Source organism: Neophocaena asiaeorientalis, unplaced genomic scaffold (assembly GCF_003031525.2).
Source record: "Neophocaena asiaeorientalis asiaeorientalis breed wild unplaced genomic scaffold, Neophocaena_asiaeorientalis_V1.1 scaffold135, whole genome shotgun sequence".
Taxonomy (NCBI): domain Eukaryota; kingdom Metazoa; phylum Chordata; class Mammalia; order Artiodactyla; family Phocoenidae; genus Neophocaena; species Neophocaena asiaeorientalis.
In genome coordinates, this window is record NW_020175190.1 from 417,784 (window position 1) to 440,613 (window position 22,830).

The following is a 22,830-nucleotide window of genomic DNA, read 5'->3' on the forward strand; positions in this document are numbered from 1 at the left end:
ATAAGGAGCTTGAGGGTAAACAAAGTAAGGCAACATGATGAACAGACAAGAAAATGAGACTGGGGGTCATAACTCTTGGTTTCAGGGTCTCACTCTGCCACCAACTGTCACCTTATCCAGCGAACACCATGTTCCTTGTTTTCCCCATCTACAAATTGTAGAAAACACTGTTGACGATGGCGTGGCTGCACAGTGGCATAAATGAGAATCTCTGTGAAGATGTGTCTTTTCCCAAGTGTAAAAAGCTACAGAAATGTTAAAGGAACTCACTAGTTATAAGCGGAAAAAAAAACTTTATTTCTATCAAATTAAAAAGTATGAATCAATCTTCAAGCAAGATAAAATCAACAACACAATTAACAGTTAAGAGAGCATGTACAGATTAGACTACAGGTTTAGAATCTTTGAATTAAGCACATACACCGAAATCAAGAGGGGCGACAACTTTCACACTGAGGAAAAGCACTGACTCATCGTAAACACATGACTTCTGGGAAAATGGAGCTGACATCTCACAGGACAGTAAACCAGAGACAAGTTGTCATTCCGTTAGAGAACTGATTTAAGCTCGAGAGGGATCATAGTGAAATGTCTCTGTAACTCAACAATTTCCCAAGATCTATTCATCTCAAAAACAAGAACATATAAAAATCAGTAGTATAAATTCTCATAAAACTAGAAAAGCCCTCTAAGCCCTGACACCCTGTAGCTTACATAAAGACTGAGTTTTTGTTTTTCTTCCCTTTATTCTTCTCTAAATTAAACACAAAACATTGTTTTTATTTAACACATTTCTGACTTTATATCCAAAGTTTTAAATGAAGAAGAGAAAGGTTTTATGAAACGAAGTTAGACACACATCAACCCCAGGGAGAATCTTTAAGGTGCGCTGCTCTTTGACATGTGTTTAAATAGGAAATCTTTTATTTCAAGAATTAACACTGTGCTTTCTGGAATAGCCTAATTATCACCAAAGAAGGAATGAATATTCTCTCTCTCTCTCTCTCTCTCTCTCTCTCTCACACACACACACACACACACACACACACACACACCAATTTAGGGAATTCCCTGAAGCATACAGATAATGGCATTTATTTTGGCAAGAACTGTGCAATTTGTTAAGGTACGGCATTTCTCAACACTTGTAATTACGTCTCAACAGATGCAGGAAGCAGATTTTTCCTCATAGTTGAAATACAGCTTCATGGTTCCCCGACACCTGGGTCTTGCACACTTTTCATCTGGAAACCAGACTGGGTCAGTTATTTATGGAAAGGGACGATAACTTATGACCAGACCACATTCCCTTATTCAAAGAAGTCTCTGCTACTGGGCTCTTCTTTTGAAACACCAAAATAGACAAGGAGTACTGAGAATGGTGGAGAATACAGAGAAAGCAATTCATACTACGAATACACCTCTGTCTTATGAATTGCCTTTCTGGTAAAACTACTGCAGTGAGAAAAGATATCGTCTATTAAATGAAAAGAAATGAAGTTCATCAGGTAGATACGAATGCCTCCCGAGATCCTGTGACCCAGCAGAGTACAGAGACACATGCCCTCCGTATATACAGTGTGCAACTACCACCAGGACCCACCCAGTGCCCATTTCCTGTCTCAGCACCAGAGCCAAAAGCAAGGATTCCAGGTGGGAGCAAATATATTGTTTTACCTATTCATGAGAACAGGGAGCTCAAACTACAGACACGTACAAAAAAGGCCTTTTTGAATTTCCTGATTAATCCCTATAGGTAAAGGAAAAGGTTAAGTAGACAGGATTATTTCAGTTTTTAAATACAAGGAGGCAAGATCACTGAGATAATACTATCTATTACATAGGGTAGTTGTGGAGGATTTAATTACACAATGGATGCAGTACACTTAGCACCGAGTACCAATAAACAGTAACTACCAAGAATATGCTGATACCTTAATATATTTGGAAATCTGCTGACTTTATGATTTGGGCAAAGATACTCCCCACCCCCAGCAGATGGTAAGACCTCTTTAAACAAATAGCCAAAGTCAGATATTGAACTCAGGTCCCAGTGAACTAAATTTTACAAAAACCCTATTCATGGGTTTATATAGGCATCTTTCTATCTAAATTTATCCTGTCAACAATCTAGTAATGGCAGAAAAGGCCACACCATCACCTCTCTCCCAAGAATCCTCTGTCACCTATGCCTATTCTTACCTTTTTCCCTTCCCTACCAAAGAGAGGGGCACAGCCTGGGTGAAGCTGGGCTGCTGGAGGATGCCAGAAGTGACCCCGTGGAAGGAAGGTGAGACAGGAAGCCAATATCCCACTTCTGCCGGAACCGTGCATGATAAGCACTGCCACCACATCAGAGGGTGGACAAAGGTGTGGATTTGGCATTCAGGATCATGTTCACGTGTAATGTCATACAGGGAAGATAGTATGAAAGTCAAGGATGACCCTATATTAGGGGCTCAGTCACCATCTGTTCACCTGCTAGCCCTTTAGGGAAGATCAGTTACTATCAGGGCCTTGTCTCGGGGTGGGAGTGAGGGAGGGATTTGTTCTGATGTCAGGGAAGCAAAGGGAGTAGTGTCTGGTGAATTCGCAGGAGTCCAGGCCTGTGTGTGAGCACCACGGCTGGGGTGGCTCAAGCATAAAGGTCCCTTCAGGGGCACAATGCCATGGACACTGAAAGGGTAGGTGAAGACCTTGAGCTTGCCTCTGCCACAGATTAGCCTGGACCCAAGTCTACTTTGACAGCCTTTCACTTTATTTACAAATGAGTAGTTATGGAGGATCAAGGGCTCAGACTCTCCTCTAGCAGCTTCCTTTGCTTAAGCAAAAGTTAAAAAAAAAAAAAAAAGGGAACAGTCCCATACAGAGCTGAATGTCACCATAGTGAACTCTGCTATTTTTGACATGAGGCCACTTGGAAATATAAGCAAAATCAAGCAGCTCAGTGCCCTGCCTTGCTTGGGACAGGACGCAGGTAGTTAACATCCAGGAGCAGAGTCAGGAAAACCTGGCTTTGAGTCCTGACTACACTGTGCGCTGGCAGCAGGAGCCAGGGCAAGATGCTTTACTTTTCTGACCCTCGCCTTCTTTGTTTATAAACATGGAATCGTGCCTATCTCAAAGGATGCTGGAAAGAGTAAATGAGATGTTTGTAAAGGTCCTAAAACTGTACATAGCACTCAGTAGGCCTTCGATAAATGGTACCTATTATATGCTTGCTTTAGTGTTAGAGTGTATTAAACACGGCAATATTTTCAAGTTCCAAGTAAGCGGGAAGCCGGTCAGGATAGTGGAAAGCAAACTGAACGCAGAGCTGGCTAGAGTCACAGAAGGTGAGGCCACGTAGGAATCTTAGAAACCAGCCAAACTACTCTTTTTGCCTAACTGTAATGGAACCTCATGTGTGGCAGTAGAAGGAAAACTAAAGAAAGATATCCCTTTAATTTGACCTTTGTCAAAATATTTTCAAGAAAATTTTATTTTTTTTACAAAATCACTGAAGGAAAAACGAGACTTTGTTGAAGAAAACCAGAAACAGATTTTTTAGGCCACTGAACATGAAACAAGTATCATCTTTCAAAGCCCACAGAAACAGTATTTGGCTTTTATTGGTCTCACCTAGCAAAGGTGATTGCCCTCAACTGCAGGGCAACCTCAGAAACAGCGCAGTGTTGAGACACACTGAGTGGTTCTGACACTGGCACTAAGCATCTATTTTGCTGGAAGGGAGAAGGGAGGGAAGGATGGAGGAGCAGAGTATATGGAATCAGGGGTCACCTAGGCCGTTTCCCATGCCTCTTTGAAAAACTCCAAAGCCAGTGGTTACACTGGAACATCTGCTAAACATTGAAAGAAGTGAAGAAAGAGGTCTGAAGATTTTTCTGCTTCCAAAAAAGCACACACTTTCCTCTTCTGAATGATCCATATAATAACCTTAACTTTCTACTTTTCCCACTTTGTGGAAATTGTCTCTATGGCAGAAGCAATTTTCCTCATAGCAGACTTGTTTTTCTTTGCCCAATTCCCCAGGAAACCTAAGCTGTATCTGCCTGTCTGATTTTCACCCTGTCCCTATCAACTGGCATTCAAACACAAGTCTTCTAAAAAGTCACTATCATGCACTGATGTTTCAAATACCTGAACTGGGCATTTTAAATGCATAAACCTAAAAAGTAAATAATCTTCTTTCACTTTGATTCAGAGGATAAGGAGGAAACTGGTCTGTGTTTCCACTAAGGTAGCCAAAGTACATTCATGTGAAGGGACAAAGGGAGAGAGACTGGCAAGAGTGGGGGGCAGTATTTGTAAGGAAGATGTACGGCTACCATACAGAATCCATTGGTCAGTGAATTGACTGTGGATTCACTGCGACATCTTCGGAAAATAAATAATGTGTTTCAACACCACCTATGCTGAAATAGGCTTCTTTTGTTTTCTCACCAGTACGAAGAGTTAGACAAAAGTCACTCCCAGGGATAGTAAAGGACCCTCCCTGGGGACAATCACGATGCATGAGGAGGAATATCTATTTTTAAGGCAACAGGAATAAATTTCATTGTCCTTCCCAGAGGAGAGCAAGAATTATAAAAGATGGCCACCAAGTCTGGAAACCAGGCAAATCTTAAATAAATGGTTTACTGATACTACATTTCAGTGAATGACAAAATGGTATGATCTATATTTCTAGACGTAATGGCCACCCTATAGAAAGCATCTTTGGAATAGAATAAAAAATTACGATTTTTGTCAAATCCCATAATCGTAAACCTGTCATCATCAGTCTAGGCATGGCTAGTGCAACGTTTTCCTCAACCCCACAGGCTCCATTCCCTTCACCATCTATTTATAATATGCTTGGGTCACTCACAGGAGAAAAACAGTCAGCATCAATATTTAGCAGCATTTTCAAAATACATTTTTTTTGTCTTGACTAAAAAGCTAAACTATTCATTTAGTCCAGTAATTCCATATGGTCTTATTTACTTCCATATGTAAGATATGATATGATCTTTTAACATTTATGGAGGTGAATATTTGCCAGTTTTTCAGGGTTCCCTAAAGACTCTGAGGGTTTTATTTTGCCACAATAAAAGAAAGGAGCAGTGTCAACCCATGAGAGTCAGACCAGCAGTTTAAATAGACCCTCCACATAGCTCAGTTCCTAGTGCATAAAGAGATTCAACACAGTCCCCTAGCTCTCAGCTCTTAGAAAGGAATTTGAGAGGGATAAAAGCAGTAACAATCTGTATTACTTAATAGTCTAGGAAGGGAGAAAACAGATGTCTAATAAAAGTAGTAAAAGCCAAATCCTTTCATTCCAGGATGACTGGAAAGGAGAGATTCTATGGAGTATGGATGCAGAGAGAAGGCGTCATTCCTAAGAGAAAAAATGAACTGTGGAGAGTGACTCAAGGCCGGAGAAGCAACCACTGAGAGCTTAGCTTCAATCCCACTGTCACCAGGAGGACACATACCAGAGAACCTGGGACAAAGGCAGCTACAGCCCTTGGCATTCTCAGGCCTCCTGGTGCTATGGTTCAACAGCCTTTGGGCGCTGGGGAGAACCAGGGACCACCACCATCACGTGTGAAAAGGCCACTATGGCGACAACATGGCTGTCGAAAATCAGCTAGAGCTTGGGTTATACACCACTTGAAATCCAGCCTGTACTTGCTTTCTTTCTTGTGAAGGACTTGAGACATGTGCAGGGACGTCTTAAACATGTGCAGGTAGCCCCTCTTTTAGAAAGGCAGAGAAGAGCCTCTTCATTAACTCTTTCTATTCATTAGTTTTCATAGCAGTTCACCATTTAAACTAGAAAAGATGCTGCAAGCTATCTCAGCTAGCTGCTAATTGGGACATGGCACCAACACTACACATACAATTGAATGGATGACCATATCTTCCTGGTTCTTCCACTGGAGGGCTCAGTAGGCTTCTTTGGACTGAATAGGTGTGATCTTGTTCGAGAAAAGTGTGTAAACATAGGGCCAGATTTTGTTAGTCTCCGTTCCAGAAAATTGGTGGAGTACTCCTCGGCTCCTGAAAAACAAAGTCCAACATACAAAGCATTTTAGGTTTCCTTTTGACATGATATTAGAGCAGAAGAAGATCCTGGGCATACGGTAAGCACAATCTCATTGTCTATATCACACATCACTGAGCGGCAAAACAGCCCCTACAAATGTATCAACACCCCCAGCAATTCTGGCAAGCTTGCCATCGTGCCACCTTTTCTTCTCCCCTTTAAAAACATATTAAAGGGGGGCGTCCCTGGTGGCACAGTGGTTGAGAGTCCGCCTGCTGATGCAGGGAACATGGGTTCGTGCCCCGGTCCGGGACACTCCGTGCTGCGGAGTGGATGGGCCCGTGAGCCATGGCCGCTGAGCCTGTGCGTCCGGAGCCTGTGCTCTGCAACGGGAGAGGCCACAACAGTGAGAGGCCCGTGTACCAAAAAAAAAAAAAAAAACCATATTAAAGGGGACTTCCCTGGAGGTCCAGTGGTTAAGACTTCGCCTTCCAATGCAGGGGGGTGCAGGTTTGATCCCTGGTCGGGGAGCTAAGATCCCACATGCTTCGGGGCACAAAAACCAAAACGTAATACAGAAGCAATATTGTAACAAAGTCAATAAAGACTTTAAAAATGGTCCACATCAAAAAACAAAAAAAAAAACCTTAAAAAAATAAATAAAAACATATCCAAGAATAACATTATAGGGACAACCCCAAATCTGCCTCAATATATACATTAAAAAGCAAATCACTGACAATCCTTGCTACTCTAAAACCTTTATTACTTACAACAATAGACCATGAAATACAAGACGTGTCCTAATAATATGATCAGCAACGTCATATCTACAGGGTTGCTAACTTATTCGGGGGGTACAAGGTCAGAAACTGATTATAGCAGAGGCTGTACACTTCTGTCCCGAATGCAGTCCACATATAGGGTTTGTTTGGCTTCCATGCGGTTAAAATTTTTTTAACTTGTTGCCAATATAAAAACTGGGGAGAGCCGGTGCACCACTGATGTCACCGCCGCTGACTGCTTTCAGGTAGGCAGGAGTGGAAGGCCCGCGAGTTGGTCATAATGGCAGGCGAAGAAATTAATGAAGACTATCCTGTAGAAAGTCATGGTATTTATCAACGTTTGAGAATTCCACTGGTGCTGTGGACGAGACGCTGAAGACCGTGACGTCTGTGTCTAGAAATGAGTTGCGTTGTTGCAGAAGTTGGACCCATTTGAACGAGCGAAAAGTGGATTTAGTTTCTACTTACACATTACATTCAGTGTTTTGGGTTTATTTGGCAACTCAGGGAATCAATCCTAAGGAACATCCAGTAAAGCAAGAATTAGAAAGAATCGGAGTATACATGAACAGAGTCAAGGACATAACAGACGAGAAAGAGGCTGGCAAGCTGGATGGGGGGTGGCTTCAAGATTTGTAAAAAATGCGCTCTGGGAACCAAAACCTAAAAAATGCATCAAAGTTGCCAATAAAGGAACAAGTAAAAATTAACCTTTTGGTTTTGATGTACACATGTTCATAAAGTACGTAATTTTTATTGTTTTCCACAAAATAGATGATGATTATGTGGCAATGTAGGGTTTAAATGTATTCCTTATTGAATTCATATATAAAGTTTGCATTTTAAATCTGTAATGCTAAATACTTTTTTACCCCGAAAGACTAAGTTATCTTTAGAGATTTTCCTATAGAACATTATGAGGTTTTTAACGTTGTGGTATATTTTATATTTATAGTTTACCATCTCTTGACAAGACTCATTTCTTTATACAGGTCAATCTTTCAAGTGCCTTTTTATAAGCAACTATGAAATTTAAGTTAAATGTTCTTTGTAAATATTTGTCTGTTTCTGATGAATAATGATTTTATGAAGTATGCTGAAGTTATAAATATGTCCGTTTTCACTATATAAAATTAAGAAAGCATGAAATGAGTTAAATGTCCTTTTTCTCTGTGTAGTTATTTCATTATGCTTTCATGGTTTGGGGAATCACAGCTTTTTGTGATATCTGAAGTATGAAATTAGGACTTTAAGGTTAGTCTTTAATTCTTGGCACTTTGCCAGTACGTCCCATTTAAAGTAAAATATATTCTCATTTATTTTAGATGGGAAATGAGGTTGTATAATGATGGCTGAATTTTGCATAATGGCTATACCCTATCAATAAAGCTGTAAATGTTGTGTAAAAAAATTTAAAAATAAAATAAAATAATAAAAATTGGGATTTTCTTCCACAGAGAGAGCCTGATTTCTGCTTCTCTTGAAAAACAGGGATCACTGGTCACACTGAGCCTGAGTGTCCCTGGGGTGATAACTGGCTGGAGAAACAGAGGAAGCTGTCCAGTTCAACTGTCACTCAACAGCCCAGCTTGACAAGGTTTGACACTCATTTCCAGTAACTGCCTGGCCTCTGGAGCCATGTGAATTTGCAATCTGTAGTTTTAGCTCTTCTTTGTTTAAACACCATCCAGACGTGTGGGGGCCAAAAGTCCCTTCTAATCTTCTATCCAAGTCAGATATTTACATATGGGAGTATCAAAATGTAAGCCATTATTTCAGTCCCTTAAGAGAAAAATGAAAAGTCTAGATGCAGTTTTACAGTCAAGCAGACAGAGATGATCAGGTTTTGGTCCTTAAAAGAGTTTCAGCATAAAAGCACCAGGCATTCTCTCCCACGTACAATGCCAGCATTTCATCTGACTTTCATCTGAGAGGTACTGGGCCTTTTGGGTTTATCAAGCTTAAAGAAACACTACCCCACTGCAGCCCAATGTCCTTCCCATGAGGAGCCACACCTTGCTGGCTGGCCATCTGCCATGGAAACACTGAAGCACACTCACTTGTATAATTCAATGACTGGTTTTGCCACATCCTTGTACTGTCTTAGTCTGGCAGCAACTGCTTCAGGTTTGTCATCCTCCTGCTGTACCAATGGTTCACCAGTGATGTCATCGATCCCCTACAAATACCAGAGAAACCAGTTAGTATGGCCAACGGTTGGGCTATTCCATAGGTGAAATAAAACTTTCCTGGGCAAAACCATATATTCACCTTTGATTCCTACCCCGTGATGATTTAGGCCTGGGGTACAATAGTAAAGAAAAAAGAAATAGTAAAAAAAAAATAGTAAAAAAAAAAGAAATAGCGTTCATAACAATATGTTAAGCTGTTTTCATAGGAGCTGACGTTAAATCTTTATTAACTTCTCAGGTCTTTCCAAACATGTTCCAGTGGTTCTGATAAATGATACCTTCAACTCACAGTTCAAAATTCCATGCTGTCTCCCCCAACACCAAACACCCATTAGACAATGTCAGTCTAGCCCTCTAAATATTCCTAAAACTAGCTGCCTTTCCAAAGCTTGAGTTCATAATACGGAAAATAAATATCTAAAAGAACCAAACAGTTTACTTAGGGAAAACACTTCATTGAGGAGGAGGTATTTCAGTCCTGTCTCTGCTAGCTTTCAAATTCTGTCACGTAGCTCTTCTGAGATTAAACTTACTCAGGTTATTTTACTAAATTAAATAATGGCATCTGAAGGGAGACTAGGCATGAGTCATTATACCCATGAAAATCAGGAACAAACATTCTGAGAACTGAAAAACTGCAATTTTAGAAAATTTGATTTTCAATATATTTTAACTTCAGGAGCCACACCACCTACTTACAAATAGCAAAATGGACACATGAGAATTGCCTACCAGGGGAGAGAGTAACAAGAAATAAATCTGTCAAAAGGTAGGCTAGAGCTGAAGCGCGGCCCGGGGAAGGATGGAGGCGGCAGAGACTAAGGCGGAGGCTGCTGCCCAAGAGGCCCTGGCCAAGGTGGCAGACATCCTGGAGCCTACAGGTCTTCAGGAGGAGGCAGAACTGCCCGTGCAGATCCTGGCTGAGTTTGTGATGGACCCCCGGAAGAAAGACAAGCTCCTCTGCAGCCAGCTTCAAGTAGCAGACTTCCCGTAGAATTTCTTGGTTCAGGAAGGCACTGCCCAGGACCTGAACCCCTTGGCTTCTGAAGACACGAGCCGGCAGAAGGCAATTGAAGTCAAAGAGCAATGGAAAGAGCTGAAGGCCATCTACCAAGAGCACGTGGAGGCCATCACAAGTTCCCTGACCCAGGCACTACCCAAGGTGGAGGAGGCCCAAAGGAAGCAGGCCAAGCTCCGGGAGGCCCTTGAACAACTCCAGGCCAAGAAGCAAATGGCCATGGAAAAACTCAGAAGAGTCCAGAAGCAGTGGCAGCTACAACAGGAGAAGCGTCTGCAGCATCTGGCAGTGGTGTCTTCAGAGGTGAGGGAGCGTCAGACAGGAACTCAGCAGGAGCTTGAACAGCTATATCAGGAACTTGGAACCCTGAAGCAGCAGGCAGGGCAGGAGCAGTAAAAGCTGCAGAGGCACCAGACCTTCCTCCACCTGCTACACACCCTTCAGGGTAAGCTGCTATTCCATGAGGCTGAGGCAGAGATGCCACAAGAGTTGGATCTTCCTAAGGATAAGCCCCAGCAGCTGACCCAGCCCCAGGAGCAGAACATTCGGGACACCATGGGAAGAGATGAATGTGTGTCCTCCAAGGCCAACAACCCACAGCCTGCTGGAGATACAGGCTTACCATGGCTTCCTGGGAGACAGCAACATGGGGAAGGATCCTAGAGCAGGAGAAAAACTAAAACTGGGATTTCATGTGCCTGAAGGAGTCATTTATTTTAATCATGAAGACACCTGGAAACTACAGGAAACTCATTTCCTTTTGTTGTAATACTGATTGCTATCAACAGTAGTCTTTTTTACCTGAGTATCCTGTTTATTTGTAAAGAAGCTAAATGACAGCCTGGTTCATTTTTAAATTTTGTATTAGGAGCAGAGTTTTCACTTAGGACTGTCTTAGAATTCAAAAGATACTTGCTTCCTCGATGTTTGTCTTAGTTTGACAATATTAAAGTTTTGTGATGAACAGTAAAAAAAAAAAAAAAAAAAAAAAAGGTAGGCTAAAGCAGAATCAAAAGGCTCAGGGAACTCAACGGGATAGTCTGAAACCGGCTGTAAGTCTGAAATGCACTAAAATTTTATTATAGCTCAGGGCCTTCGGTACATAACTTACACTTAGGATTTATTGGTGAGCCGCAATTATCACATGGGTATTCCAGGGCTGTTACCCTAACAAAACATGAGACATGGGCATGGGAGAAAGCTGTACGTCACCTATAGTTCCCTCTCTTTTATTTTACTTACTGCTGCAAAGTTCAGAAGCCATTTCTAGGACTTCAGAGTATCAGGAGATAACAACAACTGCTTCCAGAAAGACCAGAATAGGACATCAGCATCTCTCCTGGGGCAGCTTGGCCACAACAGCTGGTTGACTCAGGCCAGAGCAGCACTTTTACTGCTATCTTTGGAAATAGCGCTGTAATTGCAGGTGTTCTTTGAGGGATACCCAGTCTTTGGAAAGCAACTCAGTGTTCAAGCTTCTCAAATTTTGGGAGAGTCTGCATCAGCAGGCCTAGGCAGAGTCAAAATATGAAGCTTTTGTGTTAGACTCCAATGCATGTTCAGAACCCTATTTTCCTCCCTATACATTTTTTCTTCCCATACTAGCTTTTGGGGATGGAATGGAGGAAGGGCTCTAATAAAGGACTTCCAGAACTACTTACATTTTAAAAAGAAAACTTGAAAAGGAGACCAGTGCTTAGCCCAAATGAAAAAGACTCATCAGGACTTAATGAAGACTTACAGAGCTAGGAAGGCGTCCTTAACCCCTTGAAGTAGTTTTCTATAGTTATTACCGACTCTATCTATATTCAAGTCTAGCCTATTCCATAAACATGAACCCAATAAGACACAATAGCCACCCCTTCCACATTTGGATAAGAACAATAATAGTATCTACCACCAAATAACTGAAGAATTATCAGATTGAACTAATTCATGTCTTTATCAGAAAGAGCAGTTACTCTTTAAATGAATTTGTCAAAAGTTTCTTTAAACATATACCTTTACATGTATTTAATCTTATGCAGATGCATAGATGTTATATTTTGAACTTCTTAAGGGCAATCTTTCATGCCTTTAGTCCTGCCTAGTCCCTCCTCTGCACTCCCACCACTCACATGACCCCACTCACTCTAACCCTGTTCCTTATTCTGTCCCAGCCTCAACCATTGGCCAGCCCAGGATAGCTCCTTTATATCTTTATCACTACTCCTACGAAGCTAGAGAGCGCTTACAGACATGTAAACAGATATACATAAAGAACGGTGGTCATAGGGAATTCCCCGGCAGTCCAGTGGTTAGGACTCTGTGCTTTCACTGCTGAGGGGTGGGTTCAATCTCTGTTTGGGGAACTAAGATCCCACAAGCCGTGCAGCGCAAGCCAAAAAAAAAAAAAAGAAGAAGAAGAAGGGCAGTCACGGTTTCAGAAAAATGTAATCATTCTGCTATTTGCTTTTCTCATTCAACAATACCCAGGGGAAATATTTCTCTGGGCCAAAGAATGTACTACTTTGTCTCTTTGTTTTTTTTAACCTTATACATGATTTTCCAAAACGTAGATATTCTCAAATTTATTTAATCATCCACATAGATGAATATTCGTTCTGTTTTCAAGTTTTGTTTTATTTTTCCCACTACAAACAACATGGAAATAAGCCTCATCATGTACATGACCTGACCTGAAAGTACTTACATTTCCATAGACTGTACTCCCAGAAGTGGGTTGAGTGAAATATGTATTTAAAAGTTTTAATGTAGGTTGCTCAGCTGCTCTTCTAAAAGACTCTTAATATTTCATATACCTAATACAGGTAAGAGTATCATTTTTCCAGATCCCAACCAGCAATAAATGTAAACGTTAATTTACATTCCTTCACTACTAGTGAATGAGAATTTTAAAATATTTGCTGGCTATGTATATTTGCTCTTTTTGGAACAGCCTATTCATATCGTTCCCCTGCTTTTCAACTGAAATGTTTTACCTCTTTCTTGTCAATGTGCGAAAGTATTTTGTATATTCTTACATGTACATGAGGCGGGTTGAAGTCCAGGTTATATACCCTCCCACTAGGAGGGTGAATCCAGCGTCGGCTGAGACGATCTTTGAGCGTTTCAAATGGAATGTTCAAAGTGATCACTAGGTCCAGGTCACATATTTTGTCCAAGGCTTCGGCCTGAACTAATGTTCTAGGAAAACCTAAATGCCAAAACAAAACATCAAATGTGAGACACTTCCCAATTCAGTTAGTTGTTGAAATATTTTCAGAGACAGGATAATCAAATCTGCACGTACACTACCCAGAAAGGAGATTTAATCAGGAATTTATATCTACTTCTATAAATTTAACACTAGAAGAAAATACGCTACTTTACAACCTAGCTTTAGCATTTGGAATATGAAAGGCTAAGGAGTCACATGATAAAAGCAATAAGTGCTAAACATCACTAGGCTAGTCCCAGCTCTAGTCTCAGCTCTGCTCTTAACTACCTGTGTGACCTTGGGCAAGTTACAACACCTCCATTTCTTCTTCTGTTAAAGAATCAAAGGGGCAAATTTTATTTGTGTCCTTTTAGTTCTAACAGCGTATGAACATATTATTCTTAGGATACCTCTATATATACACACAAATATTCTTTAAGTCTAAAAAATAAAGTAGGATCCTTCACTCAGACCTTCATTTGAGCCTGCTCCATAGTAACAAGGTGGGCAAAATTCCAATCTCAAAAAGAACTGGTGCTTTTGAAACTATCTGGATACTGCAAAACTGCAAAAATTCACCCTACTTTTCTAAATGTCGGAAAATAAACTGCAGTTGAAATTTGAACTCATGGGCATCACTTTCTTTTTTGCAGTTAGTTGACCCCAAATTTTATATATATATATATTCCCCCCCCACAACCAGGGATTGACCTGCTTTAAATGTAACCCCAGGTTTGGCTGGGATGGTACACAGTAGTATCTTGTTCCTAAATAGTTTGTCAAGTTGGTCTGTTTTGTTAAAAACCTTACTGTATCCAATTATCACTTTTTAAAAAAATGTCCTTTAAATCTTAGGTAAAAGAGCTGGGTGGATGGAGAGCAGGAAAGAAAGTATAATAGGAGGTGCAATATTCAGAAGACAAACTTAAATCACTTAACAATCAAAGAACTCCTTTTCCTATTACAGGAAGCCAGTTATTCAAACATGAACGTGCTGCACTCTGTGTTAATCTCCAAGTCGTCTGAATGCCAAGGTGATTTCAGAGTGTGTGTTGCATTCAGTGTGACAAAACCCGCCCAACACTGTCTCTGTGCCCCTGCTCCAGGTACCAACCTCTGCTCCCTTCAGTGCCTTCCTTATTGCCTGTGAGGCCAGGCCCTTTTCTCCAAAGCCCATTCCTCCCAGGGTCCTCATCCATCATCTTCTGCACAAGAAATAGGCCCCTCTTCCCCTCCTCTCCATACACCAGGATGATATTTCTGATTTTCCATGGTCTTGCATGTTCCCCAGCTGCAACCCAACTCACCTGCTCCCACAACTTCACCTTTGGGCTACCCATGACACCACTTTCCTTATCTACACTTCCATAATTTATTCTTCTTTTGTTCAGTATCACATGACATGATGCGCAAGGTTGACTTTGGCCACGTCGACTTACTTTCAATACTGCTCTCTTCACTAGCTCCTTTCTATCTGCCTCAGGGCCTTTGCATTTGCTGTCCTCTGCCTAAAATGTTCTTCCTGCAGGTCTCTGAATATGACTCCTTATCATTTCAGATATATGCATAAATGTAACTTCCTCAGGGAGACTTCTTACACTAGTATACTTAAAATAGTCCCATTCCCCTTCCACTTATCTATCTCATTACTGCTTATTTTCTATTATTTATTTATGCTTATTTTATGCTTATTTTCTATCCCTATCTCACTCTGAGAAAAGGGACTTTTTCTGTCTTGATCATTGCTATACCCTTCAGCTTCTAAAAAATTAACACAGATGAACAACTTAGTATAGGGCCTTGTAGCTATTTCCAAAGTTTATGCCCTGATGATCTCGCTTACAGTACTTTGTATCTAAGTGTCTTTGCAAGTCCCATCTGAAATTATTCATTCCCTATATCTTACTAAACTCAACATCTGGTCTGCAGTCCAATGTAAGCCCTGGTCACAGTAAGTACAGAAATGAGAAAAAACATTTAGGAATTTTATAGCAATTCCACAGAGTAATTTTAACTCTGTTGAATCTAAAATTTGGGCTTGAATTTATTCGTTTTTTTTCTTTTAATTTTTCCAGTAATTTGTATTTGGCAAAAGAGATTGCTCTGCAGTGGATTGGGGAAACAAATAAAACTGGACTTTCACTACAGATAATTTGTTCTAGGCTTCCCCTGGAGCTTCTTTTCTAATTTCTCCAGTAAGGAAAATTATCCAATGGCCCAAGTTTCTAAATTTTTTTTAAAACTGGGCCAACCTTTATTATTTTTTTAAACCCCACATTTGTTTATTTATTTATTTTTGGCTGTGTTGGGTCTTTGGTTCTGTGCAAGGGCTTTCTCTAGTTGTGGCAAGCGGGGGCCACTCTTCATCGCGGTGCGCGGGCCTCTCACTATCGCGGCTTCTCTTGTTGCAGAGCACAGGCTCCAGACGCATGGGCTCAGTAGTTGTGGCTCACAGGCCTAGTTGCTCCACGGCATGTGGGATCTTCCCAGACCAGGGCTCGAACCCGTGTCCCCTGCATTAGCAGGCAGATTCTCAACCACTGTGCCACCAGGGAAGCCCCCAAGTTTCTAAATTTTGATGTTGTTTATTGCAGAATCTCTTAAGAGATTAAGCGGTATCTCTTTGCAAAGGGATACAAGAACAGAGAGACCCAAACCCAGGGCACATTTCAACTCTATTCTTAGGACAAGGAAAGACAGAGTAAGTTCAAACAGAGGTGAGGAGAGGCTTATCTTGCAGAGCACATCTAAGTTCATCGGCTATCATGTGCCCAACCTAAGCTAAACACACGCTTCCACCAGGCAACACCAGAGCTGTTCCAGCATTACAGCTAACATCAGAAGAAACTGCTTTCACATCCTCATTTGCTGTCCTCTTGTGATCTCTCTTGCATTCAGGCTGGCTTCATCAGAGAAATAGGTATTTCTAATCTTGCAGCCTAGGCTCTTGTGCCAATAGTCACTCAGCTGTATCCCCTCCTTCCTCCCACACTGGCTAAGCATCCTCTTCACATAAAGGCACCCGCATGTTGGGAGATTATGCCTGGAAGTATGCTCAGGGTGCTTCTGCAATGGGAACTGAGATACAGTATCTTCAAAATAGAAAACAATATTGCCTTTAAATAAACTAACTAGATTTTTTTCAAATCTCAACATAATTTCTGTCAGATCAGATTATGACTGCTTGGTATCTGGGGAAGTAAAAGGTCAAATCATACCTGCCTAAGATTAAGTACAATGCAGACACCTTGGCCTTAGCTCTGGAAGGCAGCAACGCCTGATACACAGTGGGCAAACACTAGGGTAGTTGTCTTCTACTGTTCTTACTTATTTATTTATTTACTTATTTTACTTATTTGGCTGTGTCAGGTCTTAGCTGCGGCACGCGGGATCTTCTCTGCAGTGCGCAGCCTCCTCTCTAGTTGTGGCACGCGGGGTCTAGAGTGCACGGGCTCAGTAGTTGCGGCGTGCGGGCTTAGTTGCACTGCGGCACGTGGGACCTTAGTTCCCCGACCAGGGATTGAACCCGCGTCCTCTGCATTAGAAGGTGGATTTTTAACCACTGGACCACCAGGGGAGTCCCCTTCTAGTTTTCTATTAAGTGAATATACTTCTTTGATTAGTCTGCCTTAGTTGTAAATAATTCCATGAAATTATATGACTCTTGAGCTCTGCAAAGTCTATATGTAACCCTCTATTATGGAATGGCTTGATTACTTTAAAACTGATTCATGAAGCAACTTCTCTTTTGATTATTATGAAGTTCAGAAACAGACTGACTTTTAGAATTGGGGTTTCATAGCAGTTGAGTGTACTCTGGAGCCCCATATATGTGACAGTTACCAGGTAAATAACAATGTACTGTTATCTGGGTCACCAAGGAGCAAGATTTGGACCCATGTGGGTGCTCATGGCTCAATTCTATCTATGGCTGCACAGACTGGCGAACAGGGAAGGGGTCTTAGGAGAGTCCAGATAAAACCACACCAAATTCTTTCCCACCAAATTCCCTTTTGAATACTACACACACCCTCAGCCAGGTGCTTTCTTCTGTCCCCCTCCTTCCAACAGCTCACTGCAGGTCAGGCTGGGGATGCTAGAGAGAGCACTTTGGCAGCAGGCCCAGGCACTATGCCAAGTCTTAGTCCACTTCAGCCTACACCACGCTCCAGAGTCTGCCCTAGAAGATGAGCTTCCTGAGGTGGGGACTTAAGACGTGTCTCACTCCCCTTGTTATCTCCTGGTACTGTGCCCGGTACAATCTACATTGACACACCAATAAAGTGAGGGCAGTAAGCCTTCCACATAAAGGCACCTCTCCCACTGATGGCCAGGTCCTGCCTTTCCCTGTATAACCTACACCTCATTGAAGCTTCAAGATGACAACTGGAATTAGAAAGATGCCTGCAGCCAAAACAATCCCAGATCAATCTTTGCTCTTTCCTCAAATCCAATTTCAAGGAAAAGCCATCTTCTGAAGCAGTAGCTTCCAAAGAGATCCTCCTCAGAGTACAGAAAGAAACAGAACCTCTATTGTTTTTTTTTCCTCATCCTTTTTAATCTTCTATTTGGGAGGGCCCATTTTACCAGTTATATATTAATAAAATTGTACTATTTATACATTTATACATAAATATCCGTACACTGAAGATGTAGACAACATCTTTACTGATGACTATGCACAAAGAATTTCAGCAATCACTCAGCCACAGGCCCTGGGGCCTTGTGTTGCAGCATCACTAGTCACTACCCTGACAAGAAAACATTGTTCTTTATCCTTTGGGTAGAGGTTGAGAGCTGAAAAAAGCCGTAGGAGAGAAGAGGCAGCTCTAAAACAGAATATAACAATTCCTTCAACAAATAAAAACTCAAATGTTATTAGTTAAAGTTTCCTTGTCTAATGAGGTTCAGAAGCCCATCAGCTCAGCTCCCCTAGAACTTCTTCTAAACTTTGGGGGCCTCTGGAAGAATGGGTGGGAAATGCAACTGTGTACAAAATAAGCTGAATTCACAAGGAACAGATTTCAAAAATATGCTGGGCAGTGCCAACCTACTGGGCTCTCCCATTCAGACCCACATTTAATTCCTTTTCTGAGAGTTTCTAAGAGTTTGGGGGGGGTCACTGGTGCTCTTTGCTCTCTGCCACAATTACAGTTCAGCACACAGACTCCACATTCTGGTCCCACCCAGTCACCAGGGAACTCAACCCAAGCATAGCTTAAAGCTCGGGCACAGCATAGCCATGACGGTAATAACCTTCCCACTCTAGTTATCTGTTTGTCCCTTTCATCACCTCATTTTTAGATAATAAAGCTCTTTAAATTTACTTTCCTGATCCAGTTCAATACCTTATCATGGGGCTTCCCTGGTGGCGCAGTGGTTGAGAGTCCGCCTGCCGACGCAGGGGACGCGGGTTCGTGCCCCGGTCCGGGAAGATCCCACATGCCGCGGAGCGGCTGGGCCCGTGAGCCATGGCCGCTGAGCCTGCGTGTCCGGAGCCTGTGCTCCGCAACGGGAGAGGCCACAACAGTGAGAGGCCTGCGTACCGCAAAAAAAAAAAAAAACAAAAACACAAAAAAACCTTATCATGATGAGCCTTAATTTACGTTAAAATTCAGAAGACTGGTAGATTCAGCACAAAGATTCAGCCTCAAGTTGCTGGTAGTACAGGTGTGCCTTGTGGCGGCAATAGGACACAACTTGCAAGGAGCTAATCTACATGCAGGCTACACTAACTGTAACAGAACCCAAACCGAGAAAGGTATGGCTCTGCAGTCCTTTCCACCAGTGTGCACCCCATTTCTAGAAACATTCACACAGACAAGGAAACTCTAGAAGCTGGACTAGATGGTTTCCAGGTTCCAATAATAATTCAGCAAACACAGCCTTTATGCTTCACGTGTATTTTTAGTGTACTGTTTACAAAGTACTTATATAAGTTTACTTATTTCATTCTTCACGTCAACCCTAGGAGGTCGGCAGAGCAGGAATTATCACCCTCTGTTGGATAGATGAGTATGTTTGCCTTCAGTGAGGGTCAACAGAGGAACTTGGATTTAACATCGGGTCTCTGGTCTTTCAAGTGCTCTTTCTATTCTACTATGCTGTTGTTCCAGGGGTATAAAGGGGGGGCAGTACTTAAAAGAATCCTAAATGTCACCCCATCTATCTTTCTTCAACCAGAAGAGCAGAGCATCACGGTAACATCCTCATCATCATGGTTACTATTTGTCGAGCATCCTCAATGTGCCAGATATATTATATGCAACAGAAAAACCAAAACTTTGCAGTAGCCGGCAAAGGCTTGCTGTTGTTCCTGATTCTTCTCTCTCCTCCTCTCTCCTCATCTCCCTGCACATCACTGACATCCTTGCTGTTCTCAAGCAGGCAGGCTCACTCCCGCCTAAGACATTTATAGTTCACGCCCCCTCTTCTTAGAAGGCTCTCACTCCAGATGTCCAGGTATGCCCTCAGCTTCACAAGCCTTGGCTCGAAGCAGGTCTGTTAGTGAGGGCTTCTCTAACCAGCCCACCACTGGTGCCCCATTCACCCTTCATTCTTTTTCTTTTTTTCTCTGCATCACTTTTTGTCTATGACTTATTTTCTGAGTTTTATTTTATTCCCACCAGAATGTAAGCAAAATGAGGGCAGAACTTTTAAAGTTATTTGCTGCCATATCCTTAGTGCCTAAAACAGTGCCTGGCATATAGTAGATGCTGAATAAATATTTGTTGAATGAATTAATAAATATTTCAAAAGTCACAATTCTGCCAGGTGAGCATCATCCACATTTTAAAGTTATAAAAGCTGAGGCTCAGGGCTTCCCTGGTGGCGCAGTGGTTGAGAGTCCGCCTGCCGATGCAGGGGACACGGGTTTGTGCCCCGGTCCGGGAAGATCCCACATGCCGCTGAGCGGCTGGGCCCGTGAGCCATGGCCGCTGAGCCTGCGCGTCCAGAGCCTGTGCTCTGCAACGGGAGAGGCCACAACAGTGAGAGGCCCGTGTACCACGACCGCCCCGCCAAAAAAAAGGCTCTATGGGGGGGTTCCCTGGTGGCGCACTGGTTGAGAGTCCGCCTGCCGATGCAGGGGATGCGGGTTCGTGCCCCGGTCCGGGAGGATCCCACATGCCGCAGAGTGGCTAGGCCCGTGAGCCATGGCCGCTGAGCCTGCGCGTCCGGAGCCTGTGCTCTGCAACGGGAGAGGCCACAGCAGTGAGAGGCCTGCGTACTGCAAAAAAAAAACAAAAAAACAAAAAAAAAACCAGAAGAAACAAAAAAATGTAGCATCGTAAGGGGAGACCCAGGTTTTCCTTAAGACAGAAGGTAGACAGAGCATTCTACAAATAGAGGGCACGTGGAAGGTGGAGAAAACTGATAAGGAAACAGGATTCCAGAACGGTGGAAGAGTCAAGAATTAGGGGCAGGAGGAGGGGAATCAGTAACAAAGAGAAGAGGATTTTTAAAAGGTCATGTAAGAGGGATGACTTACATTTCCATTAATAATCAAGCATCACAGTTGGAAGTAACCAGTCTCAAATAGTATAATTTTCAGGGCAGCTGTGGTGTCCTAATCTCTGAAGTGGTCACCAAGGCCCTGGGATGGGTCGGGGCTCCCACTGAAGTTTGGGGTACAATGTCACAGGCCTGAAGGGTCACAGGTCCTGTCACTCTAGATAGGCATGAGGACAAAGGCTCCATGGAGTGAGGAGCAGTGTTTATCTGCTTATAAGATAATTAAGAAATGAATATCCTTCAGCCTACAGATTCTGATTTTAAGACTTCAGGGCAGACGATAGGAAATGGTACTCAAAAAGGCAGCATGGGAGCTTCCCTGGAGACACAATGGTTAAGAATCCGCCTGCCAATGCAGAGGACACGGGTTCGATCCCCAGCCCAGGAAAATCCCACATGCCGCGGTGCAACTAAGCTCATTCGCCACAACTACTGAGCCTGCGCTCTAGAGCCAGAGAGCCACAACTACTGAGCCTGAGAGCCACAATTACTGAAGCCCACATGCCTAGAGCCCACGATCTGCAACAAGAGAAGCCACGACAATGAGAAGTCCACGCACTGCAACAAAGAGTAGCCCCTGCTCGCTGCAACTAGAGAAAACGCATACACAGCGACGAAGACCCAACACAGCCAAAAATAAAAAAATAAAAGGCAGCATGGTAGCTCTAGAATTCCTTGAATTTATTTACACCAGTGTCGCAAGTTGGGCTGAGTAAATCCTCAAAGTAATTCATTTGTTTTTTTCTTTGTTTGTTTTTATAAATGTCTGTTGTTTATTTTATTTATTTATTTATTTTTGGCTGCATTGGGTCTTCGTTGCTGTGCGGGCTTTCTCTAATTTGGGCGAGCGGGGGCTACTCTTCGTTGTGGTGTGCAGGCTTCTCACTGCGGTGGCTTCCTTTGTTGTGAAGCACAGGCTCTAGGTGTGCGGGCTTCAGTAGATGTGGGGCACAGGCTCAGTAGTTGTGGCTCACGGGCCCTAGAGCTCAGGCTCAGTAGTTGTGGCACACAGGCTTAGTTGCTGCCCCGCACGTGGGATCTTCCCGGATGAGGGATTGAACCCGTGTCCCCTGCATTGGCAGGCAGATTCTTAACCACTGCGCCACCAGGGAAGTCCCAAAGTAATTCGTTTGTAATTCTCACATCAATCAGCTGCCAAGAAGAGAATGTCAGAAGAGGTGCAATGCGACCAGCACATTTTAAACCGTTTTTTAAAAAGCGTTGTTATCCAGCCATACATATTTTTTCAAAAGAACATAATGTCAGAGGGGCAGAGTATGAAGACTACTTGAAACCTGTCAAGCAATATGCCCCTGTATCAGGACATGAGATGTTCATATTGACTTGGGGGGCAGGGTAAATGTAGGCATTTTGCTCTAGAATACATTTAGCTACCATTTGATATCCACTGATCCAAGTTCTCTGCTAGAGATCTACTCTTGGTATGAGATTCAACTCGTTGGTATTTTGAACTGCTAGGCTCCTGGGATTTGGAAGGAAACAAATAATTAGCTAATGTATGGAATGTTAAACCATGATCCCATGGAAGTCTTGTAACAGAAAATCTGTATCTAAATAGGAATAGCCATTCTGAACAGCAAAGTATTTCGGTGCATATGCAAAGTATTTAAATACATTCTAACCAAGAGATTATCGTCCCTTAATTAAGTGATTTAGACGAGGCAGGCTATGATTAGACACTGGCAGGCCCAAGGAAAACTTGCCACTCTAGCTGTGGCTATTTCTTCTTCTTTAAATATGCTTGCTCATGGAGCCTATTAAAATTACAAGATCCCTGAGGGCTGGGGCTGTGTTTAATCCTGAAATGCCCGGGATAGTGTCAGATCTCACGTGGATATGGTATTCCTGGCGGGCAGGGATTACTAACCAAGTGGGCTGATGCACACCCAAATTCTGTCAACAGGTGGCAGCATTAATAATTTTTCCACTTAAAGAACTGCAACAATTGTGGTATGCTTTTGGTTTTACTAAAACTAATCCTGAAAGACATGCTTTTAAATGACTAGCAGTATTCCAGCCTCCTTAGACAGCCTATTCCCAGTGAATACATTCCATTGTTGAGGAAACCAGAA

At 42.5% G+C, this 22,830-nt stretch overlaps 1 protein-coding gene and 2 pseudogenes across 3 annotated transcripts in view; 2 read left to right on the forward strand and 1 right to left on the reverse strand.

Moving 5' to 3' along the window:
- Positions 1-273: 273 nt before the first annotated feature.
- Positions 274-22,830, reverse strand: part of AK4 (adenylate kinase 4) — a 75,761-nt gene continuing 53,204 nt past the window's right edge. For all 3 annotated transcript variants that reach the window (XM_024764761.1, XM_024764762.1, XM_024764760.1), the window contains 3 exons: positions 13,050-13,222; positions 8,877-8,995; positions 274-6,045 (listed from right to left, as the gene is read on the reverse strand). In XM_024764761.1, the coding sequence (XP_024620529.1) occupies positions 5,931-6,045; positions 8,877-8,995; positions 13,050-13,222 (407 nt within the window). In that variant the 3' untranslated portion in view covers positions 274-5,930. The remainder of the gene's footprint in view (positions 6,046-8,876; positions 8,996-13,049; positions 13,223-22,830) is intronic.
- On the forward strand, positions 7,097-7,526 carry LOC112412967 (nuclear nucleic acid-binding protein C1D pseudogene; annotated as a pseudogene).
- LOC112412965 (ZW10 interactor pseudogene) lies at positions 9,811-10,689 on the forward strand (annotated as a pseudogene).